The sequence below is a fragment of the Lepidochelys olivacea genome (assembly GCF_965140295.1).
Source record: "Lepidochelys olivacea isolate rLepOli2 genome assembly, chromosome: 24".
Classification (NCBI taxonomy): domain Eukaryota; kingdom Metazoa; phylum Chordata; order Testudines; family Cheloniidae; genus Lepidochelys; species Lepidochelys olivacea.
Genome location: NC_140434.1, coordinates 6,275,197 through 6,294,548, shown reverse-complemented (window position 1 = coordinate 6,294,548; position 19,352 = coordinate 6,275,197). Strand labels below are relative to the sequence as shown.

General features: G+C 54.7%; 1 protein-coding gene across 2 annotated transcripts in view; it reads left to right on the top strand.

Moving 5' to 3' along the window:
* The window catches only part of SV2A (synaptic vesicle glycoprotein 2A), a 52,278-nt gene extending 33,520 nt beyond the window's left edge, over positions 1 to 18,758 (top strand). For both annotated transcript variants that reach the window (XM_084613209.1, XM_084613208.1), the window contains 9 exons: positions 1,533 to 1,666; positions 3,013 to 3,102; positions 4,571 to 4,681; positions 5,498 to 5,586; positions 11,140 to 11,304; positions 12,002 to 12,135; positions 14,035 to 14,238; positions 15,327 to 15,486; positions 18,516 to 18,758. In XM_084613209.1, the coding sequence (XP_084469335.1) occupies positions 1,533 to 1,666; positions 3,013 to 3,102; positions 4,571 to 4,681; positions 5,498 to 5,586; positions 11,140 to 11,304; positions 12,002 to 12,135; positions 14,035 to 14,238; positions 15,327 to 15,486; positions 18,516 to 18,699 (1,271 nt within the window). In that variant the 3' untranslated portion in view covers positions 18,700 to 18,758. The remainder of the gene's footprint in view (positions 1 to 1,532; positions 1,667 to 3,012; positions 3,103 to 4,570; positions 4,682 to 5,497; positions 5,587 to 11,139; positions 11,305 to 12,001; positions 12,136 to 14,034; positions 14,239 to 15,326; positions 15,487 to 18,515) is intronic.
* The last annotated feature ends 594 nt before the right edge of the window (positions 18,759 to 19,352 follow it).

Sequence of the window (19,352 nt, the reverse complement as noted above, 5' to 3'; positions counted from 1 at the left end):
TAGGGGGCGCTGGCCCCGAAGCTGACTCTGAGACGTACCCAGGCTGGGATGTGGATGCTAACAGCATCCAGGGCTCCTGTGCGTGGGACCAGGGGCTTTGTTATGTGCACTAGGCTGAACTGATTGCAAGATACAGAGTTGGGAAAGAAATTCCCTCACCAAGGGGGCGTGTTGGGGCAGCAGGCGGTCTGGGGTGGCATTTAACCCCCTGAGCACCAGGGTCTGGACTGCTCCAGGGGTGTCAGTCACTGCCTGCCAGCCACTGGGACCCAAGCTCCTCCCCTCCTCCCACGCTCTTCCAGTTCCTGACCACGCCCACGGGATGGGAGCCGGCTTGGGTGGGGGAATCGGGGTCATGCTGGCGAGGGCGCTGTGCAGGAAGGGGGGGTGCTGCTGCTTAACGGGGGTAGGCAGGGAAGCCCTAAGGAGGTGGAGGAGGGAGGAAGGGGGCAGGAGTGGAGATGAAGATGCAGCTGCTGCTGACGGGGTGGAAATCTCCCCCCATGCTCCTCCACTTAAGAACCAAAGAACTTAAGAATGGTCACACTGGCCCAGACCAGTGGCCCATCTAGCCCAGTGTCCTGTCTCTGACGATGGCCAGTGCCAGATGCTTCTGGCAATCGGAGGTTTAGGGACACCCTGAGCATGGGGTTGGTCCCTGACCATCGTGGCTAACAGCCATTGCTGGACTTATCCTCCGGGAACTGATCTCATTCTTGTTTGAACCTGGCTGTGGTTTTGGCCTTCACAACATGCCCTGGCAACGAGTTCCACGGGTTGACTGTGTGTTGTGTGAAGTAGCACTTCCTTATGTTGGTTTTAAACCTGCTGCCTATTCATTTCATCTGATGAACCCTAGTTCTTGCGTCAGGTGAAGGGGTAAATAACACTTCCCTAGTCACTTTCTCCCATTCATGATTTTATAGACCTCCCTCATATCCCCCCTTAGTCCTCTCTTTTCTATGCTGAACAGACCCAGGCTTTATAGTCTCTCCTCGTATGGAAATCATTCTATTCCCCTAATCGTTTTTGTTGCCTTTCTCTGCACCTTTTCCAATTCTAATCTGTCTTTTTGAGATGGGGTGACCAGAACTGCCCGCAGTATTCAAGGTGTGGGCGCACCATGGAATTATATAGCAGCCCGATGATAGTTTCTGTCTTATTATCTATCCCTTTCCTGACGGTTCCTAATATTCTGTTCACTTTATTGACGGCCGCTGCACATTGAGCGGAGGTTTTCAGAGAACTATCCACAATGACTCCAAGATCTCTCCCGTGAGTGGCAATGGCTAATTTGGACCCCGTCATTTTGTTTGTATAGTTGGGATTAGTTTGTCCAATGTGCTTTATTTTGCATGTATCCGCACTGAATTTCATCTGCTCTTTTGTTGCTCAGTCACCCCGTTCAAGGAGATCCCTTTGTGACTCTCGGCAATCAGCTTTGGATGTAGCTATCTTGAGTTCTACCACTTCCCGCTCCTCCTCTCCTGTTTTTCGCTCCTCTTCTCTTATGCCTCCATCCTGTTCCCCAGGCTGGAGTTTCCAGATGGGCTCCGCATACCAGTTCCACAGCTGGAGGGTCTTTGTCCTGGTCTGCGCCTTCCCCTCTGTCTTCGCCATCGGCGCTCTCACCACCATGCCCGAGAGCCCACGCTTTTTCCTGGAGGTAAAGTCTGTGCAGCTCGATCGGCGGGGAGGGGAGTCAGAAAGGACTCATCTGTGCATGTCCGTGTCTGGGGCCCTGGGCTGGGATGCAGCCAGATCTAAGGCAGAAAGGGGGCACAGGCTGGCTCTGGAGCATGGGGACCAGGTGCTGAACTGGCCTCCAGCTCTGCTCCAACCTCCTGCAGTAGAAACTAGAGACGGGCCAGGAGCAGCCGTCAGATGTGACTATCTGAGACGGGGCTTTGGGGATCACAGCCCTGGGCCTAGCAATGAATCCATCAGCCTCAGCCCTGAACAGGTGCCCCAGGACTGAATCCCCTGCCTTTGCCCCGAATGGGGGCAATGCAGAAAGCTGGTGCTTCCATATGAGCTCTGGGGATGGAGAGATGGCTTCTGTATCCAGGACCTGTCAGTCCCGCAGCACTTATTACCAAATTAGCAGCCTGGGGCAGGAATGGTGCTTAGAGCCCGCTGGCAGCAGGGGCTGTCCCATGGCTATACTGTTTGCTTGGGCGACTCGTGGCGATGCCCCCGTGCACAGGTGGGGTGGGGCTGGAGGGGGGGTGCAGGGAAGGAAGGGCCATTCTGGCTGCAGCGGTGGGGCATGATACCTGGAGGGCGGCGACATCTGGCTCAGGGCCTGGTCTGAGAGGTGGGCCAGCACTGTGGCGAGGTGTGGGGTGCCTAGGTCAGGGGTTCTCTACCTTTTTCTTTCTGAGACCCCCCACAACATGCTATAAAAACTCCACGGCCCCCCTGTGCCCCAACTGCGTATAAAAGCGCAGGTGCTGGGGCGAGGGGAGCTGGGGGTGCAGCTGCACCCCCTGGCTTGAAGTGGTTTCCCTTATATCCAGGGTTTACAGTTTGGTTCAGTGGCTCTCAGCACCCCCACTGTACACATTATTCCAGCGCCCCTGTATAAAAGCCAGGGCCGGCATTAGGGGGTAGCAAGCAGGGCAGTGGCCTGGGGCCACACGCCACAGGGGGCCCCCACGAAGCGAAGTTGCTCAGGCTTTGGCTTCGGCCCCAGGTGGCAGGGCTCGGAGCTGGGGGAGCTTCAGCTTTCTGACCCGGGCTGTAGTGAGTCTAATGCCGGCCGTGCTTGGCGGACCCCCTGAAATCTGCTTGGGGGCCCCCCAGGGGGCTTCAGACCCCTGGTTGAGAACAGCTGGCCTAGGTGACCCTAATTCTTAGGGGCATCTCCTGCATGGCTGACCTCCCTTCAAGCCAGGACACATCAGGCAGTGGGGTGCCCCTTGAAGGCTGAGTTGCAGTAGCCCAGGTGCCTGCCCCCTGCACGGCTGCATGGCAGCTGGGTCAGTAGTGGCCTTGGCTTTTGTCTTGCAGAACGGGAAGCACGACGAGGCCTGGATGGTGCTGAAGCAGGTTCACGACACCAACATGCGAGCCAAGGGCCACCCCGAGAGGGTGTTTTCGGTAAGCGCCGCTCAGTCGCTCCCCTTGGCTGCTCTGAGACCTTTAGGCTAGAGGAGCGAGGGGCGAGCCAAGGGAAAATGCTTGTTGGTGGTGACAGAGGAGGGTGTCGTGAGTAGGCTATGGGCTGGGAGTCAGGAGACCTGGGTTTTATTCCTGGCTCTGCTGCTGAGTTTGGACAAATCGCTCCCTCCCTGAGCCTGGGTTCCCCACCTGTAAATAATGACGATGATCCCTAGCTCTTTCCATCAGCAGAGCAGTATCATTATCTCTATTTCACAGCTGGGGAAACTGAGGCACAGAGTGGGGAAGCGACTTGCCCAAAATCACCCAGCAAGCCGGGAATAGAACGTGAGTTTCCTGAGTCCCAGCCCAGTGCTCTATCCGCTAGGCCATTTCCCTAACTCTTGGGGGGGTTGAGAGTCTAAAACCCACTCATGGATTGTGAGGGTAGTATGGTGCCAGCTGCCTCTATTGGGCCATTGGTGGCATAGGCACCCCCTGTGTGGAGGTTGTTAACACTATTTTGGTTTGAAATTATTTCTATTGCCCCATAAATATAACAGGTCCTGCACCATGGGCCCTCAGCAGGGTTGGAACCTGGCATCTTCCACACCAAAGCACAGATCCAGACCCCAACCCCCTGAGCTAAAGGAGTAACTCCGTTAGTTGGTAGCAGTAATAGGCCATTATCCTCTATATGGGCCAGTTGCTAGAGAGTGACGTGCCGGGCCAGCGTCCAACATCTAGGCCGGGATTGGCTCGAATGGGGAGAATCTGAGCCCTAGGATGAGGTGTGCTTGCCGCTGCTAGGAGCTGCCCGGCTGCGGTAGATGGCGCAAAGCAAGGCATGGCAGCTCAGGTGCGGGGGGCGCTGGGCTGTGAAGAGTCTGCAGCATCAAGGCAGAGCGGGGTGGTGAGAGGGAACCAAGGGAGGATGTGAGAGGGGGAGATTCATTCCCAATGTGAGGCACAAAGCCGTGCGGGGTGGAGGGAAAGGAGCGGGGCTGTGGGGGAGAAGACCCGAGGTGCTCCGCTTGGATTTGGTGTGATTAGTGTTTCCAGTGAGCCAGCGAAAGGGGGGTGGGGAGACGTGGGGACTGTCGGGGCAGCAGAAGAGGGGGCGGGGGGTTGAGACGGGGTGTTTGGGGGCAGGAGAAGTACCGCAGGGACAGTGAGGTGAGGCCCCGACTCTCCAGTCTGCATTGCTGCGGCAGCAGGGGCAGAGATCGGGGTGCAACCTGGCACCAGTTCCCCTGGCACGGGGCGATGGGTCTTCGGCTGGTCCGAGGCCCCATGCTGGAGGGGCCGGACCGGCTGACGTCTCTGCCCTCTGAGCTTCCCATGGCCTGTGCTTTATCCCTATCCTGCCATGCCTGGCGTCGGGCCCCACCCTGTGCCAGGGGAATGTCCCCATTCTGCCCCACGCCGCCGGTAACCTGCAGTGCTCGTCTTCCCTCCCGCCTCACAGGTCACCCACATCAAAACCATTAAGCAGGAGGACGAGCTGATTGAGATCCAGCTGGACACCAGCACCTGGTACCGGCGCTGGATGGTTCGGATCCTGAACCTCTTGCAGCAGGTAGGGCCAGCCCCTGGGTGACCGGGACCTTGTCATAAACCCAGGAACTCAGGGGCCAATTCCACCCCTGATCTGAGCTACACCGGGGCTGGATTCAGGCCAGAGGACGGCTCCACCCAGCCAGAATACTCCCCCAGCATGGCCAAGAGCCATGTGAGGCACTTGGCCCTATGTGCTGGGCCCTGGGGGGAAGCGGGGTCCTCCCTCCCCCAAGATGACCAGCTTTATCAGGACGTGCCAGGCAACCTCACAGCACCCCTCTTCGGGGGTCAGAGGTCAAAGCTGAGTGACACCTTGCAAAGTGAAGGGGATTTGCCCAGCGCGGGGCCGGGTGTGTGTCATGACCCCGCTGCCCCTCGGCTCCTCTGCCCAGAGATCCGAGAGCACTGGTTCCACGGCGACTTGGATGTGGTCCCCGTCCCCTCAGGGGGTGATTCAGGCTGGATTTGAACCCGCAGCCGAGCGTTCTCCAAGGGCTGGGCACCTGGCTCATGCGGTAGGGAGTCCCTTACCAGTGTCCTAGTGCGCCCCCCACTCTGCCAAAATCAATGGGGATTCCTGGGGGGTGGGGTCTGCACCCCAGCCCTCTCTGTGCCCATCCCAACCCCCCTGTTGGCCCCTGTCAATGCACATGCATCAGCTCGCCCCATCTGCTGCTGTATTTCTCTCCGTCTCTGTCTTCTTCCTCCATCGTGCCCCCCCATCCCCAGCTGCCCCTGCTGGGAGCTGGGCATGTCCCCGTCTGTGCCCATCCCCCAGCAGAGCTGGCGTGGCGGTGAGTGGTCCCTTCACGCGCCCCGTCTCTCCCTCCTTCAGGTCTGGAGCAACTTCCTGCAGTGCTTTGCTCCTGAGTACCGGCGCGTCACTCTCATGATGATGGCTGTGTGGTTCACCATGTCGTTCAGGTGCAATGGGCGCGGGGACCCCAGGGGGAGGGGTGGGCGAGGGGCCGGAAAGATGATTTCGGCCCCAGTGCTGTTTGCTCTGTGTGACTTGCTGGGTCTGTTTCTTCCTGGCTCTGCTCCTAGTGGGGGAGGGGATTGGCCAGGGTCTCCTCTGAGCCACAAATTATCCCGGGCTCAGTGATGCTTCCCCTTTGCATGGCGCGAAGGCCACAAAGTGCTTTGCAAAAGGTGGAGGAATCCTGTTATGCCCATGCTACGGCCAGGGAAACTGAGGCATGGAAGTGAGGGGGAAGTGACTCCCCAAAGGTCAGGCAGGGTGTCAGTGGTAGAGACAAGAGCGCAACCCAGGAGTCCTGCCTCCCAGCCCCAACCCTGCTCTAACCTCTTGGCTCCACTCCACACAGAGCTGGGACCAAAACCCTGGAGTCCTGGCTTCCAGCTCCCCTCCCACACTCTAACCCCTAGACCCCGCTCCCCACACAGAGCTGGCAACAAAACCCTGGAGTCCCAAGTCCCTGCTCTAACCACTACACATACTGTCTCTGTTAGGGAGAGATGGTCACGCCCTGGTGTAGATCTTGTGAGGGATGCGAGTATAATCCATGCAGCCTGAAGGAGGGGGACATAAGATGTCGCCACTGGGAAGGGGAATGGGGCGTGCCCAGGGAAGGGATTAATACAATGTGGTTGATGGGGATTTTCCAGCAGCTGGGTATCGACGTTCCCCTGAGCCACTTTGGTGCCTTATCAGACCCCCGCCCCACCCGCTGTAGGGTTGGTGCCCAGGGTCAGAGGACAGCTCTGCAATCCAGAGGGGGCACGCACCCCCTGCTCATGCTGCCTGGCTTCGCATGAGGTCCTCCGTGCACGTCCCTTCTCCCGAGCTCCTTCTACAGCAGCCAGTCGGCGCCGTGCTGTGGTCGGCAGCGGGTCATGCCCAATGGGCTGGCGTCAGCCGCGGTTCTGGTTAGGGCCAGCAGGAGAACAGCTTTTTCAGTTCTCCGGTGGTTCCGAAAAAAGTGTGTCGGGGTCGGGGGGGAGGGACCTGTTTGGGGTAGAACCGAAAATGAAACTTTTCTAACTTTTCGGCAAATCGAAAACTTGGGGCAAAAACCCCAACAGAGCATTTCAATCCGGGTTGGCTCCTGCCTTGAACGCGGGGAGGTGGAGGAGTGTGAGCGTCGGGGCGGGGACAGCTGGGCTGGGGGGTGGGGGCTGAGATCGGGGCAGCAGCATTCTGTCCTTGCTGGGGTCTGGGGAGCTGGGGCGGGGGCTGAGAAAGGAGCTGTGATAGTCAAGGGGAGGAAGGGGCTGAAGAAGATTCCAGCACCGCTCAGGCTGAGGTAACATTTTCAGGGCCTAAACTCCTCGGGCCAGATCCTCACCTGGTGTACATCGGTGCGGACACAGCGGAATGAGGCCGATCCACCCTGGCTGGGGTTCTGGCTCAGCAACTCCTCTGGAGCGGTGGCCAATTTACACCAGCTGGGGATCTGAGTCCAGATCCTTAAAAGTATTTAGGCGCCTAGCTCCCCTTGATTTCAGTCTTGTCATCGCTGTGATTAAATATTTCATTGACTTTAATGTACATGGAGCAATTACCAGCATCATAAGGAGAATCAAAGGCCACCAATTTGCACAGTGGCCCTGCGAGGACAAATCTGCCTCCTTGGCTTTTTTGGGACAAATGAGCTCAGCTGCCAATATCAGCCGAGGCCGCGGGGAGCTGGTGAGGACTCCAATCAGGAACCGTGTCTCTGTAATTGATCTCTGCAAAGTCCTGTCAGTTGGAGCTGGCAGAGAGGTGATTGTCGTGGCGTTCCTCTTGTGCAATCAGGGTCTTGCTTGCGGGCGCAAAGGATTGAGTGTCTTGCTCCTGTTCTAATTCAAGTTAGCTGATTGCCAATTAACTTTAGCAAACTGATCTCTGGACTACTCTGCTAAAGGGTGTTACAGGACAAGCGTGGGTCCGTTATTGAGATGGTTGGATAATTGCTGAGGCCGTGTTCGCGGTGAGCAACACGCCAAGGAATTGGGTGCTGAGTGCTTGCAGCTCCCATGAAATCCACCCGCTGGGCATCTCTGCAAACGGGGCCACAGGCTGTCCTATTCCTGCTGGCGGGATGTCCCCATGCGTTTGCTGTGGGGGCCATGTCGCTTTGATGCGACTGGTCAGTTGGGTCACATGGTATCACATCTTTTCTTCGATTGGATGAGCGAGCATAAAGGCTCCCAGTGCAGACATGGGGGGGTAATCGATTATTTTTTGTCAAGGTCCAAATTTCTTGGTCAAGGTCCAGATTCCAGAGGAAATTATACAAAAATATTAACAATAATGGTGGTAATGAGTAAATACAAAGATTTTGGTGCCTGTTCAAAAGCATCTGGCAGTCCGGCTTTGGCTCGTCTGCCTATTGCCTACCCCTTGGCGGGCAGGGTGAAGAGAGAGGATGGGAGTCAGAGACCCTCCCCACCATGACCCTCCAGTCTCCTCTCAGTCAGAAAGTTCAGATCCGCCTCCAGAACGCCACGTGCTGACCCAAACCAAGACATTTCCCCGCCCTATTGCTGCCAACAAAGGGGGATGGCGCTCAGCTGGCCCCGATTCTCCTTGGCGATGTACAGTGGCTTTGTGTGATGGTAGCTCCCCCATCCCCTGGGCCCACAGCAAGCTCTGGCTCCAAACATCCCTCGTTCTGGTTGGCTTCAAACAAATGAACCGACCCCCTCCCTATAAGCCAGGATCCCCCTGGTGCCGTGCCACTCTCGCGGTGCTCCCTAGCCCCCAGCTGACAAGTCCAGACTCCAACCACGTTCCCCCTGCCTCCCATCCAGCCCGTCGCCCCCACTCCCAGGGCACTGCTGAGCCTTCCCCCCTACCCCTGGCTCGAGTGCTGTGCTTCCTTGCCAGACGCTATTCGCTCAGTGTGGGATCCATCTCGCTCACAGAATCCGCCCTCCTCCTCCCCTGCCAGCTGCTGTTCCCAGAACAGGATTTCATGCTAGGTTTAGCTGCTGTCAGAGAGGCTGGGGGGTGGGGAGGGGGGATGTTTCAGAATGGGAGAGGGGGTGGAAGGGCTATTTGCCGCACTCCTTGACTTTCCCGGCACAGGCCCGGTGCAGCCCGAGCCCTGCCAAAGCTCTTACGCTCCACCTACAGCCGGACGGGCCTCCCCCAGGAGGGAGCTGTGCACAGGGAAAACTGGGAAAGCCGTGCTAACAATGAAAAGCCTTTTCTGCAGCCGCGAGACTTGCTAGGCTGTGGAATAGTCTCTGGCGGAGAGGCGGTGGCTTCCCCGTTGCGTGGGGATTCGCCATTCACGTCCAAGCAGCCCCACTGAGTTTAGCGGCCAGACTTTGACTCTGTGGCTGCTGTAGTTAACTGGCTTCTCTGTTTTCGGCCACCTCAGCAACAGGGCCGTGCAACCGGGGCAGGGTGTCTTGTATCAGAGGGGGCTTGTATCCCAGCACAAAGCCTACATGGCTGGGTCACATCACGTAAAGCCCCACAGAAGTCCATCGGGTTGTCCAGGGTCTGTCTGTCTATCTATCTCTCTATCTATCCCCATACACCCCCTCTATCTATCTATCTATCTATCTATCTATCTATCTATCTATCTATCTATCTATCTATCTATCTATCTATCCCCATACACCCCCCCATCTATCTAATCTATCCCCATACACCCCCTCTATCTATCTATCTATCCATCCCCATACACCCCCTCTATCTATCTATCTATCTATCTATCTATCTATCTATCTATCTATCTATCTATCTATCCTCTTTTTGAAAATTAAGAAGAAAGCCTATTAACTCCCCATATGTTGGCAGAAGGCGGGAGCGTGATCCAGTGGCTGGAGTTGGAGCCTGGAGATGGATCAGGACTCCTGGCTTCTGTGTCTGGGAGGGAATTTGCTCCCGTGACTATAGTGTAGGGCTAGGAGTCAGGACTCCTGGGTTCTATTCCCGGCAGTGTTATTGACCGCACCTTGGGAAGGATTTCAGGAAGACTCTGGACTCTAGTAGCTGTCCTTGGTGCTGAAGCATGGAGCTCAGTGCAGAGAATCTGCCATGAGAATCGCTGCAGGAAAGGCCATTTCTTTCTCCCCTTCCCTCCCCCCTTTTTCTCTGAACACCCCAAGGGCCCCCAGCTATGAAGGGGTTAGTACATTTTCCTGCTGTCTTTAAGCCAACATTACAATCAGCGGGGGGCTCATCTGACTGGTTCAGGGGTCAGTGGGTGGAGGGGGCGGGGGGCCAAGCAGGCCCAGCTGGTGCCTGTGCTCTGGATACACAAAAGATCCCAATCTACAGGGCTGCACTCTTGATGAGCATGCCCGCCCCTCCGCCCCCACAACCCAGCACCTATTTATTTATGCACACCCCACCGAGCCCAGAGACCTCCTCCCACCACTGGCCATTCCCCAATGCAGGGAGAGCCAGGTGCACCCCATTCTATGGGGCAACTATGGGGCCTTCAGGCAGCTGGTTCAAATCCAGCCTTGGATGGCAGAGAGCAACAAGTGTTTGGGGAAAAGGCTTGGTGGGTTTGAGCCCAGATTTAGGGGTGGAGCTCCCCAGTCACAGCCAGCCCCTTGTGGGCAGCCTCAGGACAGAGGCCAAAGACAGAATGGTCCATGGAGAATGGATGCACGCAGAGGCATGCTGTCAGGGCAGCATGCTGGGATAGGTTGTCCTGTTATTAGCTGAGATTTAAGAACCAGATCCAGCACACATTGGAGACAGAGCCCAGGACTGGGACTCGAGAGACCTGGGTCCCTTGTCTGATACTTAGATTGTAAGTCAAGCTGGTTGGGGATTTTTCTGAGAAATCTATTTATGAAAAAAAAAAATTGCAGATTCATGGAAACCGAATCATTCTGCAGGAAAGGGGCAAGGTGACGAATTGCCCAGCTGGGAAAAAAACCCTCAGAAGGATCAAAATGGGATGTTTTGACCTTTTTGAAACCAAAAGTTTAGTTTCCAGTTGGAAACGACTTTTCGTTTGGAAATTTAACTTAATTTATACTTTTTTAAAAAAGTTTTTAAAAAAGAAAAACAAACAGGTCAAAATGGAAATGAAGCATTTCAAAAGATCAAAATGAAGCAGTCTGAGTGACCTGAACTGCAGGGGTTTTGGGTTTTTTTTTCAGTTTGTGAAAAAAAATTGAGATTTCATCTTTTCATCCTGAGTTGAGACCGGAACATTTTTCAAAAATCTCCCAGGAAACCATTTTCAGCGCTAATTGTGAGTGCCTTGGGGCAGAGCCTGAGTTTTGTTCCTTCTTTGTACAGCTCCTAGCACCCTGGGTTCCTGTCCCATGAGTGAGGGTCCTCGTGCTACCATAATGCACCTAATAGCAGTGTACAGCATGAAGCACACTGGGCGCCTGCTCCATGACTTAGGGTGCTAGTGTTACCATAATGCACCTAATAGCAATAACAATGTACAGCTCCTAGCACAATGGGGTCCTAGTACATGACTCAGGCTCCTAGCCACTACAGACAATCAGTACTGATCTCTCTCTCTCTCTCTCTCTCTCTGATAGTTACTACGGCTTGACCGTCTGGTTCCCAGACATGATCAAGCATTTACAGAACATCGAATATGCCTCCCGCACCAAGCTTTTCACCCGCGAGAAGGTGGAACACTTCACCTTCAACTTCACCCTGGAGAACCAGATCCACCGCAACGGTGAATACTTCAACGACAAGTGAGTAGTGGGTCGTCCCTCCTCACCCCCAGGGCACTTAGCCAGAGCCCTCTTTGACCCTTGATGGGCCGAGGTGCTGGGGCGGGGAGCAGGGGGACGTGCTCACGGAAAACAACCAGGCATCCCTATACTGGGCAGAGCCTGCAAAGACACTGGGAGGTTGGTGGGGTCTAACATGGCCCCGTGGTTGCAGAGAATGGGCAGCATGTGCCTGCACTGGGGGATAGCGAGCCTAGCCAGTGCTGGGAGGAGGTCTCTGGGCTCGAGAGGAGGGGGGTGCATAAATAAATAGGTGCTGAGGGAAATGCAGCCAGAACCTCACCAGGAGTGCAGCCCTAGAGGTTGGGATCCTTTGTGTATCCAGAACGTGGGCATCAACAGGGCAAGCTTGAACCCCCACCCTACCACACACCAACTCCTACCTTTACGGACCCCCAGAGTCCATGCAAGCCTTGAGTTATCTGCTGTGCCAGTTGCAAATACTTAATTAACTCCCAGTTGTGGCTACTCATCCAATAGGGACTGAACTGAGACCCACCAAACTCATTGCACAGAAGGGTCGCCAAACATCCAGTGTCTGGCTTAGCAGGTCCAGAAAACATTTTTGTTCCCCCGTGATGGAGGGAGACCCACATGTCCCACACCCTTTATCCCAGTCGCTCTTGGTTTGCTCAGTCCCTGGGTTCGTCCCTGGTAGGTTCATCGGCCTCAAGCTGAAATCCGTCTCCTTTGAGGACTCCCTGTTTGAGGAGTGCTACTTCGAAGACATCACCTCCAGCAACACCTTCTTCAAGAACTGCTCCTTCATCTCCACTGTCTTCTACAACACAGGTAACTTCCTGCTGCCCTGTAACAAGTCGATGGGCCATCTAGACCAGTGGTTCTCAACCTGGCCCAATCAGCACAGAGCTGCGGCCCATGTGACATTCTCAGGGCCATACAGATAGTATAGGATGCGGCCCACAATGGTAAATAGGTTGAGACCCACTGAGACAGTACCAGACCCACTGGGCCACATTGACTCGCTGGCTTTTAGGTTATGTCTTCACTGTAAAGGTCTGTTTTGAACTTGGGTTCACTGACTCAAGGTAACATAGCAGTACAGCCCTGGCAGTTTGGGTCAGCAGCTCAAATTCAAGTTTACAGGGCAGCCAGGTACTGAACTTGAGACACGAAGTGCAGTTAAAAGCCAAGTTGCCGTGTCTTCACTTCTATTTGAACCCGAGTTAGCTAATGTGGGTTAGTTAACCCATGTTAAGGACGCACCGTATTTTGAAGTGTAGACATGCCCTTGGAGACAGGCTGAAATCTCCAACACTGGACCTTGCTGGCTAATAGTATACCTCACAGGGGAGGTTCCTTCCTGACCGGCCAGCTGGTGGTCAGCTTGTGCCATGGAGCATGAGGATTAATAGCCCTTGTGTTCACTAGCCTAACCAGTGCAGATGCTACATTTGGGGTCCCTTGAAGGGGAGGGCAAGCGACATGAACATGATGGGGGAACAAACAGGGGGCCTGATTCTCCACTGCCCTGGCCCCATCTGCAGCCATTTACACACACTGATGCAAAGGGGGTGTAAAATGCTACCAGGCAGCATCTGGGAACCATTTTGCACTGATGGAAATGGCTGGGCAAGGTTCAGGGCGGAGAAGGATTGGGCCAGGGCTGTTTTGTTTTAGGGCCTTAATTCTCCACCCAGCCCTCTGTGGGGCTAGAGATTGCTGCACTTGCTGTGAGGCTGCTGCTCAATATCCTCTGGGCCGTGCTAATTAGCTGCTTCGCGGTGACTCAGCACTGAATAGACTCTGATGGGCTTTGGGAGGGGAGCCCTAGACAACGAGAGATCAGGCAGCTGGAGCTGCTAACCCACGTATTTTCTGAAAGGCATCAACAAACACTGTTGAAGGGGGAGCAAACAGCTGGTAAATTTATCCCCCCGCCCCAAAAAAGCCATCTTCAGCTGGGACAGACGCTGCTCCAAGGCTGGCCCTGTGTGTGCGAACAAATGACCATTCGTGACTTCTGTGTCCAACCCTCCGTGTATTGCAATGTCGCACTGACTGATTCTGCCCTCTGGTGGGTTGGACCTAGCCATTAAAACCCAGGCGCCCGGCTGTTCATATTGATTAAGAATCCCTGGGCTGGTCTGCAAAACACAAAACTGTTAGTCCCAGTCAAGTTCCCCTTGATTAATGACACCCTGCTGGCTTACAGTTCCCCTGCATTTCTATCTCCACTCCCAGCACTGCTGCATGCTATTGAAAAGCCTCTGTGTTCCACTTCAGAGGGGGCTGCATTTCAGAAGGGGGTGAGCAATCCCTGTGAAGCATTGCTGTGTAGTCCCTAAACAGCAGCCGTGTTCTGTCCCAGAGGTGGCTGCTTTTCAGTGGTGGGTGAGTGTCAGTGTGCGGCATTGCAGTGAGGCCGCTAAACAGCAGCCATGTTGCATATCAGAAGTGGTTTCCTTTTCAGTGCTGGGTCCATCCATTAAGCAGCAGCTGTGGTCCAACCCAGAGGTGGCATGGCTGCATTGCAGAGCTGGGAGAGCATCCCTGTGCAATGCTGATGTGTGGTCATTAAATAGCAGCTGCGCGCCACCTCAGAGGCGGCTGCATCTCAGCCCATCTTCCCGCATCCCCCAGTGCTTGGTGGGAGGGGCAAACAGCCTGCCAATCGCTCTGTAGCTCAGTGCAAGGCCATGCCCAGTGTCGTCTCCTCCCTCTCCACAGACCTGTTTGAGTACAAATTCATCAACACCAAAATCATCAACAGCACCTTCCTGCACAACAAAGAAGGCTGCCAGCTGGACTTCAGCGACGACAACAACGCCTACATGATCTACTTTGTCAGCTTCCTGGGCACCCTGGCCGTGCTGCCAGGGAACATTGTCTCGGCCCTGCTCATGGACAAGATCGGGCGCCTCCGGATGCTGGGTAAGGGGCGGGGATGCTGCCTGGGAACTGGCGGGGGGAGTGGTGGTGGCAGCATGGGGGTATGGATAGTCTGTTCCTTCTGCACTGATCCCCCTGTAGACCCTGGCTGCAGGAGCAAAAATTGACCCCCGCCCCTTTAATCCAGCTTTCCTGTGGCTTGAAGTTGCCTCTGCCCCCTGCTGGCTAGAGAGGGTCTCACCCCTTAACAGAGTCCCCACGCTGGCTGCATGCCTCCTTGGGAGAGCTGGGAAGGAAAGGTTTCCCCAGCCCGTGAGAATTTTTGAGATTTCAAAATTTCCCCCCCATCCAGATTCGGGACGAAAATTTGAAATCTTAAAAATTGTCCCGCACTGAAAATCGGAATATTTTCTTTCCGAAGCCGGTCAGTGACACATTATGTTTCAATCGTTTCAAAATGTTTCGTTTTTATTTCCACCTCTTCTCTTCTGAAAATATGGGTGTTTATCATCAACAAACACTGTTTCAAAATGAAAAGTCCTTTTAAGCTGAAAGACAGAGCTCCACAAACTGTTTGAAATGGGAAATTCATCAGATCTGACCCTTTCCCAAGAACAGGTTCAATTAATCCATTTTCCTACCGAAAAAAAAAAAAGTTGAGTTGAAAAATTCCCAACTGGCTCTATTCCTTGGCTGATGCTTGAACTGGACCCTCTTGGTCCATAGGCATCAGCCGTTCCCACTGAAACTTTCCCAGGGGAAACTTCTCCATGCAGAGCAGGGGCACAGCTAGGATTTGCAACCCTGCACCATTCGGGCCAGCTGCCCCAGCTGCCTCTTGTAGCCAGAGGGCCTGGCAGAATTGCAGAGTCAGTGGTTTTTGCACCGGCAGAACGAAGGAGCAAAGAGGAAGCTGGTGAGAGATGGTGGGTAGGGCAGGGAGGCTGCAGAAGAGAAGGGCCTTGCACTGGGTTGTGCAGAGGGGATGGTCAGGAGGCCTTGCAGGACCGATGGAGGCTGATGCATAGGAGAAGGCTCTTGCACCAGGCGGGTGATGCTGGCTCTGACCAGGTACAGTTCCAGCGAGGCCTGTACCCGTGCCTAACACGCCTCTCCTCGTCCTGCTGCAGCTGGCTCAAGCGTGATGTCGTGCATCAGCTGCTTCTTCCTGTCGTTCGGGAACAGCGAGTCAGCCATGATTGCCCTGCTCTGCCTTTTCGGGGGGGTCAGCATCGCCTCCTGGAACGCCTTGGATGTGCTGACGGTGGAGCTTTACCCCTCAGACAAAAGGTACAAGTCCCCGCCTCCGTTATCCACCCAAGGCAGAGCAAGTCCTGATCCCGGGACACCCAGTCCAGACATGGGCTGGTCCCATGAAGCCACCTCAGGGTGGCTGAGAAGGAGGAATCCTGGGTCACCGCCGCAATCTGGTAGCTTTGGGGACACAATGCAGTAACGATAAATACTTGTTAGGGCTCGAAGGCCCCTGCATGTTGGGGGGAGGGAAGGTGGCCCAATGGCTAAAGCAGAATGACTGGGAGTCAAGACTCCTGGGTTCTATTCCCAGCCCCAGGAGGAGTGTTTAGTGGTTAGAGCAGAAGCCACTAAACTTAATTTTGCTGGAAAATGCCAATGTGGCAGAGTGAAATCTTGAGCCAAATCAGCCACAGATTTGACCATACCTTTGTTGAACGTCAGCTCTAGGGGATAGAGACACAAAGACCAGGGTTCCCCTGGCTCCCCCCACACCCCGGCTCTGTGGGATGAGCAGCAATGCTCTGGTGCTAGGGTGACCAGATGTCCCGATTTCATAGGGACAGTCCTGATATTTGGGGCTTTGTCTTCTATAGGTGCCCTATTACCCCCAGCCCTTCTCCTGATTTTCCACACTTGCTGTCTAGTCACCCTCTCAGATGCCTAGAGCTGAGGGCGGTTCACAGGGAGGCAGTGTGGCAGGGCTCTTTGCCCCTCCAGCAGTGGGATGGGAAGGTACTTGTCAATTTCACACGAAATTAACTAGAGCCTTCCCTGAGGGCAGCTGGAAAGCCAAAAAGTTCCATTTCAGTTTTTAACAAATGGAATTTTTCCTTAAGCTCGTTTCCATGAAAATTTCCACAGTTTTGACATTTCACCCTGCTTTGGGAGTGCACATTTTGATTAATAAGATTCAGACTTTTCAGCTTGGAAAAGAGATGACTAAGGGGGGGGGATATGATTGAGGTCTATAAAATCATGACGGGTGTGGAGAAAGTGAACAGGAAGTGTTATTTACTCCTTCTCCTAACACAAGAACTGGGGATCACCCAAGGACATTAATGGGCAGCAGGTTTGAAACAAACAAAAGGCAGTATTTCTTCACACAACACACAGTCAACCTTTGGAGCTCTTTGCCAGAGGATGTTGTGAAGGCCAAGACTATAACGGTTCAAAAAAGAACTAGATAAATTCATGAAGGACAGGTCCATCAAGGGCTATTAGCCAGAATGGGCAGGGAGGGTGTCCCTAGCCTCTGTTTGCCAGAAGCTGGGAACGGGGGACAGGGGATGGATCACTTGGTGGTTACCTGTTCTGTTCATTCCCTCTGGGGCACCTGGCATTGGCCACTGTTGAAAGACAGGACACTGGGCTAGATGGACCTTTGGTCTGACCCAGTATGGCTGTCCTTATATTCTTAAAACTGGACACATTTTCACAGAAAGGAAGCCCCCTTCCCCTCTTTTTCAGCCAGTTCTAGTCCCAGCTCTGGGTGGGGAGCGGTGTCTACTGGGCAGAGTAGAGCACTGGGGCACAGGACTCCTGGGGAGTCCTCTTCCCACCTCTGCCTCTGCCTGGCTGCACAGACTTGTCACTTCCTCTTGCTGTACCCCAGTTTTCTCCTCTGTGAATTGGGCACTGACTGTAGATGGCATGGGTGCATTTGACTCTGAGAATGGGACCACTGAGGAGATTTTATGCCAATTCCAATAAGCCTGCCAGCTGGCATCCCCTGCATTTGCAATCGGCTCCCAACCCCTCTCCCTGGCCTGCCAATTTGTTCTGCCCCCCTCCCCGAGATGCCAGGGGTTCCCCATAAACCTTTGTGCTTAGGGAAGGCCCACAAAGGATTCTGGGAGCACATCAATATTTGCATGCGGGGAGAGGGGAGGGAGGCTGCTGCTTTGAGACTGAACATGGACAAGGTATTGTCAATGCAGTCAACTAGAGGGGCGTAAGGGCGCCACCTCCAGGCCAAGCCATGACGCACATCCCTTTCACCTGGTGCTGTGAGTCACTGCAGCTGCCCCCTGCTGACACCGCTAATTGCAGGGGAGAAATCGCACAGGCACAACTGATGCCCAGAGCTGCCAGGTTGGGCCTTGGCTGCCTGGAGGGCCCGTCACTGAGAGCGAAGGGCACTGATTCATGGGCGGCAGGTGGTGGTCTGGGCTGCCCTTGTGCCTGATCCATTTGTGCTCGGCTTTTTGCAGACCCGTAGGAAAAGGGGATCTTTGACTGCAGCTTGCCGAAGGCTGGAAGTAGACAGTAGGAAGGGAGAGGCGGGCAGGTGGCTGAGTACAGAGACTGGGGAGCTGCTCCAGGCATTAAGGCATTAAATGGACCAGACTTTGCTTTAGCAGGGGGTTTGGGGGCTCCTGGAAGGAGGAGCCCCCACACCCAGCAGATCGGGGGGAATGGAAGCTGGGCCCTTGTGCTGACTAGAGGCGGGCTGCAGAGTTTGCAGCTAAAGTTAGAACGCAGGGACTGTCGTTGAAGCATTTTACAGTAGCTTACACCAGACACCGGAGCTTTGTAGTAATCGGTGTTAAATACACTGGGGCGACTGATTTCCTGATAGAAAAATACATGCGAACAGCAGAGCTTTAAACAGAGAGCGAGAGAGAGAGAGAGAGTGTGTGTGTGTGTAAAATAAAACTCCTTTCCCCTCTCCATCATTGGCTGTTATGGGTAGCATCTGCGCCCCAGCTGAGTTCAGGGCCCCATTGTGCCGGGTGCTGTACATATATCGAGAGAGAGGCAGGCCTTGCCACAAAGCGCTCACAGTTGAAATGGCGAAAGGGTGCGAGGGGAAGGGACTTGGCTGAGGTCCTGCAGTAGATCAGTGGCAGAGCCAGGAATAGAATGCAGGGGTCTAGGTTCCCAGGCCACGAGGCTGAAATGCAGTCAGATTACTCTGGATGGCTGCTGCTGTGACCCTGCTTGTTCTCCACCTTTTAGGGAGAAAGGGGCCATTAACCCCCCCCGCGCACATACCAGCCTTCTCCCCCCGCCCAAACCCTTTAGCTCGCCTCTAACCTCAGCCTCTCTCCCCGCTTCTCCAGGACGACAGCCTTCGGCTTCCTCAATGCCCTCTGCAAGCTGGCGGCCGTCCTGGGCATCAGCAGCTTCACCTCCTTCGTCGGCATCACGAAAGCCGTGCCAATCTTGCTGGCCTCGACCGCGCTGGCCGTGGGCAGTTCGCTAGCGTTGAGGCTGCCGGAGACGCGGGGGCAGGTGTTGCAGTGAGTGGGGCGTACCCCGCCCCTCCCGATTCTCCCCCGCTCCAGGGAGATTAGAGTTGTTAGACACTGTGAAATGTCTGATTTTCTGATTTTGACTATTTTATTTTTTCGCTCCCCCCCCCCCCCTGGCTCCTCTTCCCTCTTTTTTTGATGTCATTACGTGTGTGAGAATCGGCTCATTCGTTGAGGGAGTCGGGGGAGGAGGGAATAAAACTTGACTGAGAAGGAGAGGGGGGGAAATAACCTCTTTGCACTAAATTCAGGCTGGAAACGGTCCAGCCCCGGCAGTGTGAACTGATTAACTGGGCAGGCGCCAATTGACCTAGCTCCTGATCAGAGCTGGATGCTAGGGGCTAGGGCCAACTCCTCAAGGGGACATCTAATGTCTAGGCACCCTGCCACTGGGCAGTAACCTGGAACCCCTCTGTGGCACTGGCTCTAGGGTGTGTGCTGGTGAACACGTGATCCATTTAATTTTACACACGTGGGTGTAAACGAGTAGTACGTGCAATGTGTGCTCATGGATCTTGGCTGTGTAATATTTTCCGAATCCTCATTTATTTTTTTCATCAGGCACCTGTGGTGTGTGGAGAGCAATGCAAACACCCCCCCCCTACTTCCCTCCCCCCTGCTTTTTCGGGGCCCTTTGAGTCATAT